Below are 15,943 nucleotides of genomic sequence, written 5' to 3' on the forward strand. Positions count from 1 at the left end.
GTTTGGAGCGGAAGCGGAACAGACCATAAATCTCTTCCCGTTAATGTGGTGCTGCATTTTGTAGCGCCACCAAATGGATTCCCACGACAAACGCAAGAAACAAAGAAATTCACAACCCTTTCTGGTAGGTAAACTAGTTACTGAAATCAGACTTGTTGTGTAAAAAAATCATTACAATCATTTTGTAGGTACATTTTCACGAAGGATGTAATCAATCATATTGATCCACGCAGTAATGATGTTACATATTCCTCCATGCCACCAGGTTACACAATTCAAATGCTTTGGTATGCCTTTTACCGACCACCAAAATCTAGCCGCCACTATACCAGAATCCCATTTATTCCTGTATTGGTCTAAACTCGATGGTTTTGTAGAATTTTTTTTCACAACCTAGAGGTAGGGAATGTCAGCTGTCTAGCTAGCTAGTTAGCCACATTTGATGCTCGAAAGGAATTTTTCGCCTTTTTATTTAATTTTGTCATCACATAATGCAGTTTCTTTCTGGTGTTTGTTTTGTGGCGTTCAGACTGTCACAAAATAACTTGGATCAAACGCATGAGTAGGATTTCCTTTTCAGTCTCCCATTCCAGGTAGGATGGTTAGTTCGCTCGCTAGCTGGGCAGCTTGCTGAAAGCGAAATGAAAATCAAGTATGTTTCTCAGTAGACAACCTGGTATATGTTAAGGTTGTTATTAAGTACCAAGCAGACTAACTCTGATTTAGATTGGCCAGTAAATAGAGATAGCAATGATAACTTAGCTACCTGGCTTGCTACAGTTACTGGTAGCCCGCTTGCTTACAACTACCATTTGATTATTCTTTCAGCGTTTAGTATACTGACCAAATATTATAATATTTAGTTTAACGTTTGGTATTAGTACGGTTAGCTATCATGCTAGCTAATAAGTGTTGTGCCTTATCGTTGGAGTGTCTGTCCGTTAGCCTGCTGGTAACTAGGTACTAAGCTAGGCCGTGATGTATACACTGAGTTACCTTACTAGAAATCAGGAGTGGTTGGCTAGCGAGATCGGTAAGAATAGCAAGCTAAATGATGTGGAATTGGATGGAAGTCTACTCTTACGGTGGATCTTACGTCAAGTTATTCGATCAAGTATAAGGCCTGTTAGCTGACATTATGTATTTTGCAACATCCATCCTTTCGTACGCGAATGTATAGCTGACGGTATTTGTCTTAGTTTCTAAGCTTATGTAGATGGTGCTACAGAGCGCTGTAACACTGAACGGCAGTATGATGTAGACAATAACTTGTTATTTCTGATTTGTGGTTAGAATCTCCGTTCAAGCGGACCGGCACAAGACCACTGCAGTCGCTCATAGTGTGAACGCAGATATGATTACCACGGTTTCCCACAGCGCAGTATGAGCTAATGTTAATTTTATATGTATAAAGAAGCTGCTGTAAGTTAGTGGCTCATTTCAAGGCATAATAGTGTTAATAACTTGATAATCTTTCAAAGGATGTGTTTTTTATACCTTTATATGATCTGTCTCTAAGTGTTATAACAGAATGGACAGTGTTTTACTTCTGCTTTAGAAGAGAGGAAAGGAAATGGGGGGGGGGGGGGGGGGTGATACAGAACCAAAACAAGACATAAACATTAAGCTTGTCAGCTGTTGAAGTGCATGGATTGACAAGTTGTGTAATGGACTTTTCTATACATATGTTTTTTTTCTAGATGATGGCACCTACAAAGATGAAATTGCGGATGAGAAAAAAGGATGGTCCAGGCAAGGCATCACAGACTGTGTCGGCAGAAGCCTCTCCTGACTCAAAATGCCCCATCTGCCTGGACCGGTTCAACAATATGGCGTACTTGGATCACTGTCTGCACAAGTTCTGCTTCCGGTGCATCCACGAGTGGTCCAAGAACAAAGCAGAGTGCCCACTATGCAAGCAACCTTTCAACTCTATCTTTCACACCGTAAAGGCAGAGAATGACTTTAAGGAGTTTGTCCTGAGGCCTACTGAGAACGGCTCCTTCAGCAGCCCTGGGGCCCACAGGCTTAGGTACGGCGCCACGCAAACGAGGGAGCGGAGGCAGTCCCCGAGGAGAACGTCGCCTCCTCCGGACAACGGGGTCATATTCGAGGGCCTCTCTGGCTCCACCCCCCTGCAGCAGGACAGGGGAGTCCACCGCATGATGATGAGGCTGGCGGCGCGGAGGCGGGCCCAAAGCAAGGGCAGGACGGTGCGCCACCTGCGGGAGCAGGAGATGGTGACGTTCCGCCGGGCGCTGTACCGCACCGGGGTGAGGGTGCGCAGCGTGCGCGACGGCGGCCGCCACCGGGACATCTCGGCCGCCTTCTTCCAGCGGAACCCGGCCTGCCTCCACCGGCTGCTGCCCTGGCTGAAGCGGGAGCTGACGGTGCTCTACGGCACCCACGGCTCGCTGGTCAATATCGTGCAGCACATCATCATGTCCCGCATCACCCGCTATGACATGGAGGACCAGGCCATTCAGGACGAGCTGCGGCCCTTCCTGCTCACCCGCACCGACCACTTCCTGCACGAGTTCATCAGCTTCGCCCGCTCGCCGTTCAACATGGAGGCCTACGACCAGCACGCCATCTACGACTGCCCCGCACCCTCCTACGAGGAAGGCAGCAGCTCCGACTCCTCGGTCATTGCCATATCGGAGGACGAGGGGGGCTCCGTGGAGCGGGACCAGCGGCCCGTCTCCGTGGCGGGCAGCGCCCTGAGCCAGGCGCCGTGGGACGACGAGACGCCCGGGCCGTCGTATTCCACCACAGAGCAGCCGCGGTCGCCCTCGCTGTCGGTCAGCGAGTCGGAGTCCGAGAGCAGCCGGGAGGGGGCGGGGCAGCCGGAGGCCGCGCCGCAGGAGGGTGCCCAGGTGAAGGCCGACCCGGCCGTGAACGAGGACGGGGGCGCTTCTTCCTTCGCAGAGGAGGAGGAAGAGGACTGCGTCATCGTGGGCTACGTGAAGCCCATGGCCGAGCGGACGCCAGAGCTGGTACAGCTCTCCTCCGATTCCGAGGAGTCTGTCCACGACGCAAACGAGAACCCGGAGGTCCCTCAGCAGCCCCAGCACATCCGCTTTCCCAGCCTCAGCCCCCCGTCCTCCGCCTGCTCCTCCGCATCCAAGCGCAAGTCTCCACAAAGGGAAGCCCTGTCTGCCGGGAGCTTCCAGCAGGCAGACAAAGACCTCCCCTCTTTGGAAGCGAGGGAAAGACACTCCGCTTCACACAAAGGCAACTCTCCTGCAGACAGAGGCGGGACCTCCGGAGTGACGGACAGAAGCGGCAAGTATCACACGGGCGGCAGCCGCTCTCACAACAAGGACGAGCGGAGACACCACAGAGGCTCCAGAGAAAGGTCGAGGTCCAGAAGCAGAGACCGGTCCCGTAAGAGCGGCAGCAGGTGGTCGAGGAGCACGGAGCGGAGCTGGTCGGCGAGAAGCCCCACTATCTCAGTGCACAGCGACAGCACGCTCTCCAGAGGGAGGAGGCATTCGAGGTCGCGCAGCGGGGAGCGTCCGCCCTCGAAAGACAGGGCGCGGGACAAGAGGCGGGAGAGGGACGGTGGCCGCCGCAGACACGGCCGCGAGAGGTCGTCGTACAAGTACCACTGGGACTCCTACAGCCGGGAGAAGGAGAGCAGCGATCCCCTGTATGTGCCCAGCCGGTCTTACTGCTCCAGCTTATACACGAGCCCAGAATACGATTCGCGGTCGCGAAGCCGCAGCCCACAGGACCCCCGGGACCCCCGGGACCTGCCCCACTTGGAGAGGAGGCGATCCAGTAGCCTCTCGGGCGCCAGCTCCCAGGGCTCCCACGCCGCCCGCCGCAGATCCCGCCACGAGAAGCCCAGCGGGAAGCGGAAGTACAAGACCCGCCACCTGGAGGGGTCCTCCAAAGAGCGGCCTTCCAGAGCACCCGCGCTGCCGCCCTCTCCCCCCTCCTCCGGCCTCAGGGAGAGGGGCGCCGGCGAGAGGCACCACAGGCGGTCCCGGAGGAAGAGCCGGAGCCCCAGCGTGGAGATCATCTTCGAGGGCAGGGCCACGGCGGAGACCCGGCGGCACCACAAGAAGAAGAAAAAGCACAGGAAGAGGAGCAGGAGGCACAAAAGCAGGGAGCGGGCGGAGTGCCGCTCGCCCACCGTCATCACCATCGACAGCGACACCGACCACACCGTGGACATCACCGACCCGGCCGTGGACGTTGGCGACCGCGCGGGCCTCGTCAGCGGCAAGAATGAGGTCTCCACCACCACCGGGCACCCCTCCGACGCGCACCTGCTGGAGTCTATCCTGCAGGATCTGGAGGAGCACATTCTGCCTGTTGATCAGGACAGCGCTGCGGGTGCTTCACACACTGACGCGGCTTCTTCACAAGTGGCATTCGACATTGATAAATGCAACACACCACACAGTGAAAACAAACATTCCTCTGTGTCCTCAGATGATGAGACAAGTACTGGCAGCCCGTTAATAACAATCGAAAGCCAATTCATTGAACAGACGAGTTTGGAAGATGCCCCTGACATCAGTGCGGTCGGTCGCACAGACTGAAACTCAGAAAGACTGTACTTCTCTTTACACATCCTTAAATTAGGGAACAAAAAGCAGCTCTTAACAGACTGACTTTTACTCAACTCACAATTTAAACTAATTTGTTCTTGTCAGAGGTGTGTTTTGTGGAAATTTACTAAAAAAAAAATAATAATAAAATGATCCATCTCAACACTGTACTTTTTAAACATCAGCGTTTTTAAGTGTCTATATCTATTAAGCCCATCTAAACAGGAAACTTTTGGTTTTCATTTACTCAGTGCTGTTAAACTCACAGTCTGTCATATTTAATGTTTTGAAAGAAGTACTGACTTGCCTAACCATTCCAGTCAAAATTGATTTTGCTGTATTACTCAGGGAAAAAAGGTGGACTCGTGGATGCCTTTTATTTTATACCACTCTGCCAGAAAAAAAAAACCTTTTTACCTATTGTTGGGCAAAAAACAGGAGGTTTTTGCAATATAGTATGGCTGTGCAAACTTCACCTCAGCAGTTGGTTTTACTCAGTGAAATGGAAAGGATAGAACTACATACAAGCATTTATCTGGTTACCTCACACAGCAGTTACCATGTACATATGTAATGACATCAGTTCCAATGGTGTCCAGTTCTGTGACGTCCATGTTCTATAATGGTGCATATTTCACAAATACATTATTCTTTTCCAACTGGTCTTTTTGGTGAGATTTCATAATCGGCTCTTCAGCATCCTGTCTGAATCGCTGGTATATTTTGCACTGTACTGTGAGTGACATACATAAGCTGAGGTTGCAGCCTATTGAAAACCTAAAAAAACCAAACATGGGTTTAAAAGTTGCAGGGGAAAATAAGAATGGGACTGAATGTGTGGAATTTTCTGTTACACCATAACTGCGTCTGCTGAGTTTTCAGGGATCTCTGCTAGTGGTCCACCTGGTAAATGACAAAGATCACAATTGTGACTATTTTAGAAAGAGGTATCTTAGAGATCACAGAAGATATAGTATAATCATGGACATGTGTTTGTTAAAGTTTGCTTGGTCTGACCATGCTTGTCCGTTTGATTCACAAAAACCCAAGCAATCGAGTATGAAGAAATGAACTGTACAATAGGCTTCCATTTCATGCTGTGCAACAACTTGTTTCAATAAATATTGTTTTGTTTAAACATAATTGTTTATAATGAATTTGTCACAGTAAATGTGTCTCATATACTTAAGATGTTTAACAGTTGCTATTTAATGTGTGCACTTGCATGAAACGTGACACAACTTTGATGTTTCCTGGAGAAAGGATTCTAATAATTGTTTAGAAAAGAGCCAAAGGGAAAATGTTGAACTGATTATGCCAGAGTAATACCATATCAAATGCCCATACATGACTGGTTAATCAACATTTTTTAGTGTCCCATCCTTGGTATTTTATTAAATCATTTGTATAATTGTATTCTAATATTTTGTCAGGCACAAATTGGCAGGAAAATATAAAATACTTTTCATTCCAATTCATATGTTTGAATATAAAAATAAGTCTATCATCATGATTGTGTGACTTGTGAGGGATTGCAAAGCAGAGGTGTTAGCAGTCATACGCAGAATAAATGTATTACAAATGAGAATACCAAAAATGTAGGAGTTAAGGTTTGGTACGACACACATTTCAATTATTCATAAATTCGCAGCTTACCAAAAGCTGCCTATCACAGCATAGATTTACAGAAACAAATACATTTATCCAGTTGTAAGCACACACGCATGCACAGAGTTTTAATCATGCCAGCAATTACAGGTAGTTAAAGACTCACCGATATGATTTGAAATGTAAAGGTATTTAACAACATTAGGGGATTCTAGACTTCGGGAAGTTTCTAAGTTTCACTTTCACTTCATGGTCTCCAGAGGTTGAAATGAAACCGGCTGATGCGGTGGTTCTGAGAAGACATTTTAGTACCAAGGCAAGAACCAGTCTGGAGTGCGTCCGCCTGACGAAGACTTTCAGCTGGATTTAGTGTTTCTCTGATAACGGGCAGAAATGTATGAGCTGGAGAAAGGAAATCTTAAGCGATTTAACGACTACATAGTGCATACGCTACGGCCGTCTTACGTCAAAGGATTCATGACCTCATACCTGCAAACAGGTTTGTTTTATTTTTTGATAATGGTTGATTAAGGTTCATAACGCAACAGCCGAACAGAAGTGCCGTTCTCGCATCAGTATAACAATTAACAATCGAAAAATGTAGCTGTTGTACTACTACACTTTTAATAATGTGTTTGAGAATAATGGACGCTTACTGTTATACCTCATAAATAGATCTACGGGAAGGAAACGCTGTAGTTGTATCAGGCAAATCATTGTCATTTCAGAAATGTTATTAGGGTATGTTATATTCTCTTTCAAACGTTTTTCGTGTATGGCACTGACAACATTGTAGAAGCCGATGTGTTTGTTTACTTTGTTACAGTAGCCTGCCACGGCGGAAGTATGCCTTTGTTTTCATATTTTAAACTTAACCCATTGAATAAACCTTTATTAATCATAACTGTTGCATTTGCTGATATATTTTCCAACCTATGTTTGTGCATAAATCCATATTTATGAAAGGTTGAAACTGAGACGCAGCCCAGCCCGTTTCATAGCATTCTTTACTCAGTCATTACATCACAGCGTAACTGCACCCATAGGGTACGTGCATTCACCACTAGGGGGCGACCTGTACATTTCAATAACATTTGTCCTCTTATGAATTTCACCAGAGGTGGTGGAGAGAATTCTTTCAGAGGAAAAGTCCTCGGTCACTTCTGCTGCTCAAATGCTTCTTCAGGAGATATGCGAACTGGAGGAGAAAGGCTGGTTTCAAGCTTTTTTGGATGAACTCCGCGAAGGAGGTATGCTATACAGAGAAAATAACACTGGGGAAGTTAGGTTCACTCACAGTGGTTGAAGATTTCACAGGTGGTGTAACCTGAAATGTCTGTCTTGATTTTTGCAAGTATCTGCATTGTTTTTATATTCCTGCTCCTTTGAATACATATATGGGAGTAAATCACAGTGCCGGCACGACATGCACTATAGTCATATTTGTGTGGTCAATGTATTTTTTAGACTACACCGGACTTTATCAGGCTATTCGGGAGTGGGATTTTCAACACCTTGAACGGATGAGACCTTTTAAGATGCTTTTGGAACGGGTTGAAGCATCTTTCACCAAACAGATAAAGCCAGTAGAGGTTGTGGATCACCTGTCGGAATGCATTATTGACCGTGAGCGAGAGGAAATAAGAGCGGTGAGTATTCAATAGTAATTCAGATCTTTTTGCAGTTGTCAAAACATGATCCTTAGCCTCATCAGGTCAGCTACACTTTGTGGATCTTAGCCTTGACAAGGACAGTATTTTCCCCAAAGTATTGCATGTGTTATTGTTATCACAATTATTTTGCAAATCCATTTTTAATAACTGTATTATTCTGTAAAGCAGAGGGTGGCCTACAGCCTTTCACAGCTTGATAAGGTCCTTGAAGTGAGTGTGAAGAAAGAAAAAACACCAGAAAACATATATGAATGGACGTTAATATTTTGAAAACACATTTGTTATGACACTTGCTGTGACATTTTTAATGACACTGGTAAATTTTGTTTCCTACTCAGGGTCAAGTTGACCTATAGAGGGACACAGTAAGATGCATCTGAAATTGACAAGCACACAAGGCAGGACCAACATGACACAAGCTTATAGCAAGAGACAAACAAACTTGCACATGGGGACGATTAAGAGCTACCAGTTACTTTAGAGATCATGCCCTTACACTGTGGGAAGGAAGTGGAGTAACAAGAGGAAAGCCACAGGGAGACATATAGTTTCCTCTATAACTCAGCCGCCACATTTTGTTGTCCTCTGGGTGACACGATAAGTAATATGTATCTACAAGATGAGTGTTGTAAGCACACTGAATTTTATGATGATGAGTCTGAAGCAAAATTTATACCAGCAAGTTTATGATGACAGACAGGAAGAGTATTTAGCTGGTGTGGGAACTTGTCTGATCTAATGGATTTTTGCTGTGTCAAAGGCAGTTCACATGACTCAGCCTGACAACTGGTGTTAGGACATTTTCATAAGAAACTTGATGTGTTGTGATCATATTTCACATGCTCACCAAATCAGAAAGCAGAGCAGCCTTTTGGATTTTCTTGCCAATGTAGAATATGCCAATGTAAAATTATTTCATATATTTAGACTCATGTGACAATATGATTTGAAATAACTTGGATTGACACAAGTTGCCCATTCCTCACTGATTGACTGGAGTATTTTTGATGTGTACAAGCAGATGTATTTCATCCAAACCTAATGAAATGTAATTATCAATATAATATTATTACTGATATGCACAGCAAAAACATTTAATCAATATGAGCCACATCCAGTTTTGGTATTCATTTTGTCAGTGGTAATAATTGTGTATCATATGAACATGATGTAAACTCACTTTTTGTGCTGACTATAATTCAAATCATGTTTTTAAAGTTTAATATTCCTTAACATTTTATGTTATTGTACTTTTCAGATTAGTGAACAAAAAGGACACATTGCTGGATCTGAAAAGTTGACAGAATGTTTGAAAAGGTCGGACAAATCCAACTGGTTCAAACTCCTAAAGCTTGCCTTGCACGCGTGCAATTTTACACTGGCTTTGGAGTTATTGGACCCAGATCCAGGCACAGTATCTGTTCCACTTTTTATGTCTCTCAGTTTTTCTTTACTTAACACAATATATTTATCATCTTCATGCTTCTATAATGATCTCTCACTTTTTAAAGTAATTATACAAAACTGAATTGCCTATAAGTTTGGGCTCTGCTATCTGTTCTTGTTAATGGTGTAGAGCATTTTAGGGAATTCTGAAATGAAACTTCTCATTGCATGCTATGTTCTTGCTTGCCACTGTTACTCTGTTCAGATCAGTGATCAGCAGAAGTCTTTGTATCAGGGTAATTACATTTATAATGTGTCATATTGCATTTTCAGAGCCAGACTCTGGAAAAGCAGTGGAAGACAGCGATGTAAATGAGGAAACTACAACAGTCTGTTTTGAGTTCAGAGAAGATCCTGTTAATAGCCTGGTGGAAAGTATGAATGAGAGAGACTTTATGACATTCCATGATGAAGCAGCAGGTACTGAGTGAATTTCCAGGTTACATTGCTGTTGTGAGATGTGAGTTTAAAATGGTTAATGTGTTTGCATCAGTGAGTGTTCAACATTATGTGTAACTGTAATGTTACTGCAGGCAAGAGGTAACAGGCACTGTAACATATATTATAGGACCACTGTTTTCTTGGAGCCATTTCAGATGAAGATTGTGGTATGTTGTCTGCAGGAGGCAGTGGTGGGAAGGATGATTGTAAAACATTTGGAGGACGGAAGCTGAGATCCTATCAAAGAGAGCTGGCAGGCCCTGCGTTTGAGGGAAAAAACACAATTATCTGCGCTCCCACAGGTTCTGATCTGATTGTCAAATTTGGCCTTCTTCCCATTGTACAGCTCAACTTTACTATCACCACAGTTCACTTTGTTTTTTTTTTTTTTGAATGAATGAATAAATGAATGAAAGCTCTCAGCTACAGTGTCAAACAAGGATCTGGGGATATAATTATGGATAGTGTATTTTAAGTAAATTTTAATTTTAATTACATTTTAAGTTGAACATCCAAAATTTTGTCCAGTATTAGAGTGTAAAGAAGTGGCATATTGAACACAGACAAATGTTACTATTTTAGTCTGAAATTAATTTGTAAATTCCTCTCTGCAATTGCTTTAGGCTGCGGAAAGACAATTGTTGCCCTTGCTATCTGTGATCATCACTTGAAAACTAAACCTCCCCAGACAGCCAAGATTGTCTTTATGGCTACAAAAGTAGATGTATATGAACAACAGTACCAATTGTTCCAGGATCACTTCTCTAACATAGATGATGGGGACATCAGGTCAGTTTCTTTTGTATTTGTTCTTGTTTTATGTATATATTGGTGAACTGCAAAGCCTTTTTTGAATACTTACATGTGATGCTCTGAATATATAAAGCATACAAATTAAAAGAAAAGATTTTCAGAGTAAAAGTTAAGTTTTGCAACCTGAAATTCATGGGAATTAAATCATTGTCTATGCCACTGGTGTCAAGCTTTACTAGTAATCCATTCACATGAAGCTTGATCAGTATATGTCAGACTAATCTGCAGTTCCTTAATACCACTGTGCACATATGGAAACCGAGGAAATCTGTCTCTGTTCTTTGTGTCTGAACTAAGAGTACATTTCTGTCTTCTACAACTGGGAGTGCAGCTGTCTTCTGTTGATCTGAAACCTTTACTTTAGAGAGTGTTAAACATCGTTTGCTATGTCCTGTTTGCAACAGATGCATTGATGTCCTAATGTCTGTCTGGTACAGGATCACAGGTCTCTGTGGAGACATGGGTGAACAGATTTCCATGGATGTTATTGTTGAAAACCACGACATCATTGTGCTGACGCCTCAGATCTTAGTGAATGCCCTCAAACGCAAAGAGCTACCTTCACTGTCTGTCTTTACCTTGCTGATATTTGACGAGTGTCACAACACCACTGGAAAGCATCCCTACAATATTCTCATGGCCAATTACCTGGATGCCAAACTGATTGAAAGGAATGAGCCATTGCCTCAGGTTAGTGCAGGTTGCTTCTCATTCAGCATTTGTTTCATAATATTTTCCTGAACAGTGCAGTATATATAATGCATGATATGTCTGTGGCGCTGTGCCATTTCCTAGAGAGCACACTTGAAATCAATGTAATGTACCAAACACGAAGAAGCCTCTTGAAAATGAATGTAGGCCTGAGACTGACAAATAAAAAAACAGCACTGTGCTCAGTGCACTATAGACCTAAACACTGAGATTAAAAAGCAGCTGAAGATTCACTATTGCAGTGTTCAGTTCTTGTCAAGTTATGCAGCCATATGGAGTTCAGGTCTGTGAGTGAACACTTTTAACATCTGCTACAGGTGATGTCACATCTTGGAGTAAAAGTGTGATGAGCTAGGGACTTTAGGGACTGTGATGAGCTAGGGTCTTTAATGCTATTAAACATCTATTAAAGCTAATTGTATCTCGTGATGTACAAGGTGGACAGCAACGACTGTTGTTTGAAAGCCACATCGGCAGGAGTCGTACACGTGTTGCACAGGCATTTGACAATTATTGGTGACTTTGCTGTTCATTTTAACTTGATTAGATTGTTGGGCTAACGGCCTCTGTGGGGATTGGGAGTTTCAAGAACCAGCCGCAGGCAGAAAGTAACATCTGCCAACTGTGTGCAAACCTGGATGTGAGAGTCATCTCGACTGTTAAGGAAAACAAGGAGGAGCTCATGTCCTTTGTGAATATGCCTGAAAAGGGTAACCAATACATACGTGTAGTGTACATAATACTCCTTATTCAGCTTTAGAGGTAGATTCTGAGAGCAAGCAGTGTCTCTCAAAAAATGAAAGATTCTTTGTCTTTCTCTTTAAAGAATTTGTTGAGGTGAGGAAAAGAACAAGTGACCCCTTCATTGCCATCATCCATAACATCATGTCCAACATTGAAGCACTGGCCAGGAAGGTGTATGACATAGGTAGGGTAAAACATTCGAGGTGTTTCCCCTACGAGCTTCTTGAAATTGACCCTACTTTTTCTGTGTGCTTCCTCTAAAGTGACAGTGTGCCTTTAAAATGCAATTCTCCCTCTAGATTCCCTGTCCAATATTCAGAACCGTGATTACGGCACGCAGAAGTATGAGCAGTGGATTGTGGACGTGCAGAAGCGATGCAAGGTTCTGCAGCTGGAGGACAAGCAGAGGGAGAGCCAGGTGTGCAGGGCTCTCTTCAATTTCACAGAGCACCTGAGGGTAAGGACCCCTTTCACACAACTCCCAGTGAGGTTTCACACACCACAGCAGTACAACTCCCAATTAAATTCGCCTCCATTTTAATGTCGGTCACCATTGCTTCCCTTTCCTGACAGAAATACAACGATGCGCTCATTATCAACGAGGACGCAAGGACCAAGGATGCCTTGGATTACCTGGAGGTCTTTTTCAATCAAGTGAGAAATGCAGGATTTGATGAAACTGAACGGAAACTGACAGAATATTTTGACGGTAGGTTTTAGATCTGAGTGTCCAAGGTGAATCACAAATTTCTTTAATGTTTACTGAAAATTAGGGGAACTGTGAATATAAATTATGTGTATACTACTATTACATAAATCATTGCTAATCTAGTCTGAATTATTATTTAAATTTATTTCACCCCCTGACCTCCTTTCATTGTATCTAGTGGTTCTAGAATAACAGACATTCCCTGTCTGCCACGTAAAAACCCAGCATATACGTCACCCCAGTCACTCCTCACCGATGTCACACACGGTGCTCTGTCTCTCAGTTCAGCACCCCCACCTGGTCCAACTGTCCAGGCGGGAGCCGCAGGAGAACCCGAAGCTGAAGGAGCTGAAGTTCATTCTGGATGAAGAGTACAGAAACAACGACCAGACTCGCACCGTGCTGTTTGTCAGGACCAGGGCGCTGGCTGATGTAAATATGGGGGAGTCATGAGCCAAAAATTATTTGCATTTCTGATAATTAAGTAAATAATATGACACTCTGACATGATGTCTGCTGACTATACTTTTGCCATTAAGGTGTTACCCATAATCTTAAATTAATCCATGATGACATAAAATGTTTTCATACAGGCAATGAAAAACTGGATTGAGGAAACAGACTCTCTGAAGTTTCTAAAGCCTGGAGTTTTGATAGGCAGAGGGAGGAAGTCTCATCTAACAGGTTCAGGTATAGGCCACCTTGCTATAAAAATGTGAATATACTCAACATACGTATAAAATACACATGGCATATTCATATTTTCTCTTCAGTTTCTTCAAAGTGTGTTTCTGGTGAAATTTAGTAGCAGCACAGTAGTAGTGTACACACATATACAGTCAGATGTCCTTATATGGCTGACTTGTAAATGCTTCTTGTGCCCATTCTTCTTGTGCCCATGGTTTTAGTTAGACTAATTTTCCAATTTAACACATCAAGTGCCTTGAAGGCTACCTTGCTATGACTTACCACTGGGTAGGTTCTTTGAATCTGTAATAGATTCAAAGCATTCTGAAGCATACTGATAAATCACAGCATAAAATCACATACATCAAGCTCATACAGATGAAAGTACAATGATTTTTATCCTTGAATAATTTCATTTGACAAAGTTTTACCAAACAGCTGGCGGTAATAGATTATCAGTTCTTACATGGTTGTTTTTTAGGAATGACACAGACATCCAAGAAGGGGGTGTTGGAATCCTTTAAAAGTTCGAATCAAAGTAAAATCCTCATCGCCACCTCAGTAGCAGACGAAGGCATTGACATTCCACAGTGCAACCTTGTGCTGATGTATGAATATGTTGGCAATGTTGTCAAGATGATCCAAGTCAGAGGTAGGCTTTTGTATCACAAAGAACTACATTTTAATATTTTATTAATTGGGTAATGGATTTAAGTAAAATAAAGAACATGTTTTCATATGTTGTGAAATACCTCAGTAAATTTTGTAGTAGCAACATTTCATTTTGTCTTTCAATCAGTCTTATTCCATATTTGATCCAAAATGTTAGAAACAAACTAACTTTAATCTACACTAATCATGTTGTAGGTCGTGGCCGGGCAGAAGGAAGCAGGTGTTTCCTTATATCTGACAAAAAGGAATATATCGAAAAGGAAAGGTTAAATCTGCATCGTGAAAAAATAGTGGAGAAAGCCATTGCTACTTTGCAGAATTCCAGGAAATCAATGCTAGCTAAGGTATCTGTATTTTAATATCTCATAGTGGCTGTTTGGGTGTATTGGGGTAGAAAGGTACAATCACAATTTTTTAAGTGTTTATTGTAAATCATATTGACTGTGTTCGGATGATTAAAAATTATGAATGCAGTTTAATAGCTTTCTTATTTGGCAATAAGTGTATGGATGACAATGAGTGTAAGTAATCTAATGTAGCATTACAGTTGAAATCATTCAGTTCTATTAATCACTTCCCTTCACATGGCAAGTAAGTCTTACGGGTTCCTCTATATGGAGTGAAAAGAGAATCTTCTTCTTGAGGGTCAAATAATTACCCTCAGATGACAAAATAATCTGAATTTGATGCTTCACTCCCTTTAGATTGATGCATTTCAAAAGGAAGACAAGATGATAAGGGACCATGTCAACTCAACACCGGAGAAACCCAGAACCCATGGCAGCTTTGAACTCCTTTGTTCAAAATGCAAGGAGTTTGCTTGTTTCTCTGATGACCTGAGAGTTGTACAGGTGAGCTTAATTTTGAATAATATCTCCAATGCTGTGGCAGCACAGCCTCTATGTCTTTGTCAGAATACCTTTTTGAAGGATGCTAACACAGGTGTGTACTTATATTAGGTAAACTCGTAAGAGATGCATGCTGTTGATCCTCAAGGGAATGAGCTTCTGGTGGATTGCGTTTTGTCCTGTGTAATGTTCACTCTGTTGATTCCCTTGAACTTAATGACATCAATGAATGTGTTTCTGTCAGGAGTCACACCACATAGTTGTGGACAGGACCATCTTAGAGAGATGTGTCCAGAAGCCTCACAGGAATCCCAGAGGTTACGGCAATTTTGAAAAAAAGATGAAGATGTATTGCCGTCAGTGCCAACAAGACTGGGGGATCATTGCCTCCTACATGAACATCGACGACCTGCCGGTGATTAAAATCGAGAGCTTTGTGGTCAAGAACTGTGTGACCAACCAGCAGCAGTACTTCCGAAAGTGGAAACATGTCACATTTGCCATGAAAGAGTTTGAAATAACTGATATACATCCTGGGACATCTGGTCCCACTGAATGATCACAGAAATAGAAAATGACTACGTGGTGATTTTGTGGCCCTTCTAATGTCAGTATATGTATTGCACAGTGTACCTTGACCTGCAAAGAAGGTGCTTTTGAAACATAGCCTTTCATGAATTAAACTTGGGAATGTCGGGAATATTGATCAGTAATGAAAGACAAATTTGTAGAATTCTTAATCATTCATATTTTAGCAGGATATTGGTGGGATGGGCACTTGTTGACTTACATAATGAGCTATAGAAAGTAATGTATCAGTGATAGGCTTCTTTAGCTCAAGCATAAAATGAGACCCAGTGTCTTTTCTTTGTAACCTCACAATAAATGGTTCAATTGTAATTGTCTAATATTCTGTTCTGTGCCAAACACTCAAAGCTGAAACACAATATAGAGATGTCCTTTCTTTCAGGTACAGGTCATAGATTTTTTTTGCAATGCTCTCATTTTGTCAGTGCTGATGACATTTTT

General features: G+C 42.9%; 2 protein-coding genes across 2 annotated transcripts; both read left to right on the forward strand.

Moving 5' to 3' along the window:
• The first annotated feature begins 414 nt into the window (after window positions 1-414).
• LOC118793263 (E3 ubiquitin-protein ligase Topors-like) lies at window positions 415-4,605 on the forward strand. Its single transcript, XM_036551359.1, has 2 exons — window positions 415-593; window positions 1,701-4,605. Exon 2 carries the CDS (start codon window positions 1,701-1,703, stop codon window positions 4,551-4,553), a length of 2,853 nt encoding a protein of 950 aa, XP_036407252.1. The 5' UTR covers window positions 415-593; the 3' UTR covers window positions 4,554-4,605.
• A 1,887-nt stretch (window positions 4,606-6,492) lies between these two features.
• On the forward strand, window positions 6,493-15,718 carry ddx58 (DEAD (Asp-Glu-Ala-Asp) box polypeptide 58). The gene is made up of 18 exons (XM_036551271.1): window positions 6,493-6,669; window positions 7,289-7,420; window positions 7,638-7,819; window positions 9,102-9,257; window positions 9,565-9,709; window positions 9,913-10,032; window positions 10,354-10,519; window positions 10,981-11,233; window positions 11,802-11,964; window positions 12,081-12,182; window positions 12,298-12,455; window positions 12,572-12,707; window positions 12,991-13,139; window positions 13,301-13,397; window positions 13,876-14,046; window positions 14,262-14,410; window positions 14,771-14,917; window positions 15,159-15,718. The coding sequence occupies exons 1-18, from the start codon at window positions 6,564-6,566 to the stop codon at window positions 15,471-15,473; spliced, it is 2,847 nt and encodes a 948-aa protein (XP_036407164.1). The 5' UTR covers window positions 6,493-6,563; the 3' UTR covers window positions 15,474-15,718.
• The last annotated feature ends 225 nt before the right edge of the window (window positions 15,719-15,943 follow it).

The sequence above is a fragment of the Megalops cyprinoides genome, chromosome 18 (assembly GCF_013368585.1).
Source record: "Megalops cyprinoides isolate fMegCyp1 chromosome 18, fMegCyp1.pri, whole genome shotgun sequence".
NCBI lineage: Eukaryota > Metazoa > Chordata > Actinopteri > Elopiformes > Megalopidae > Megalops > Megalops cyprinoides.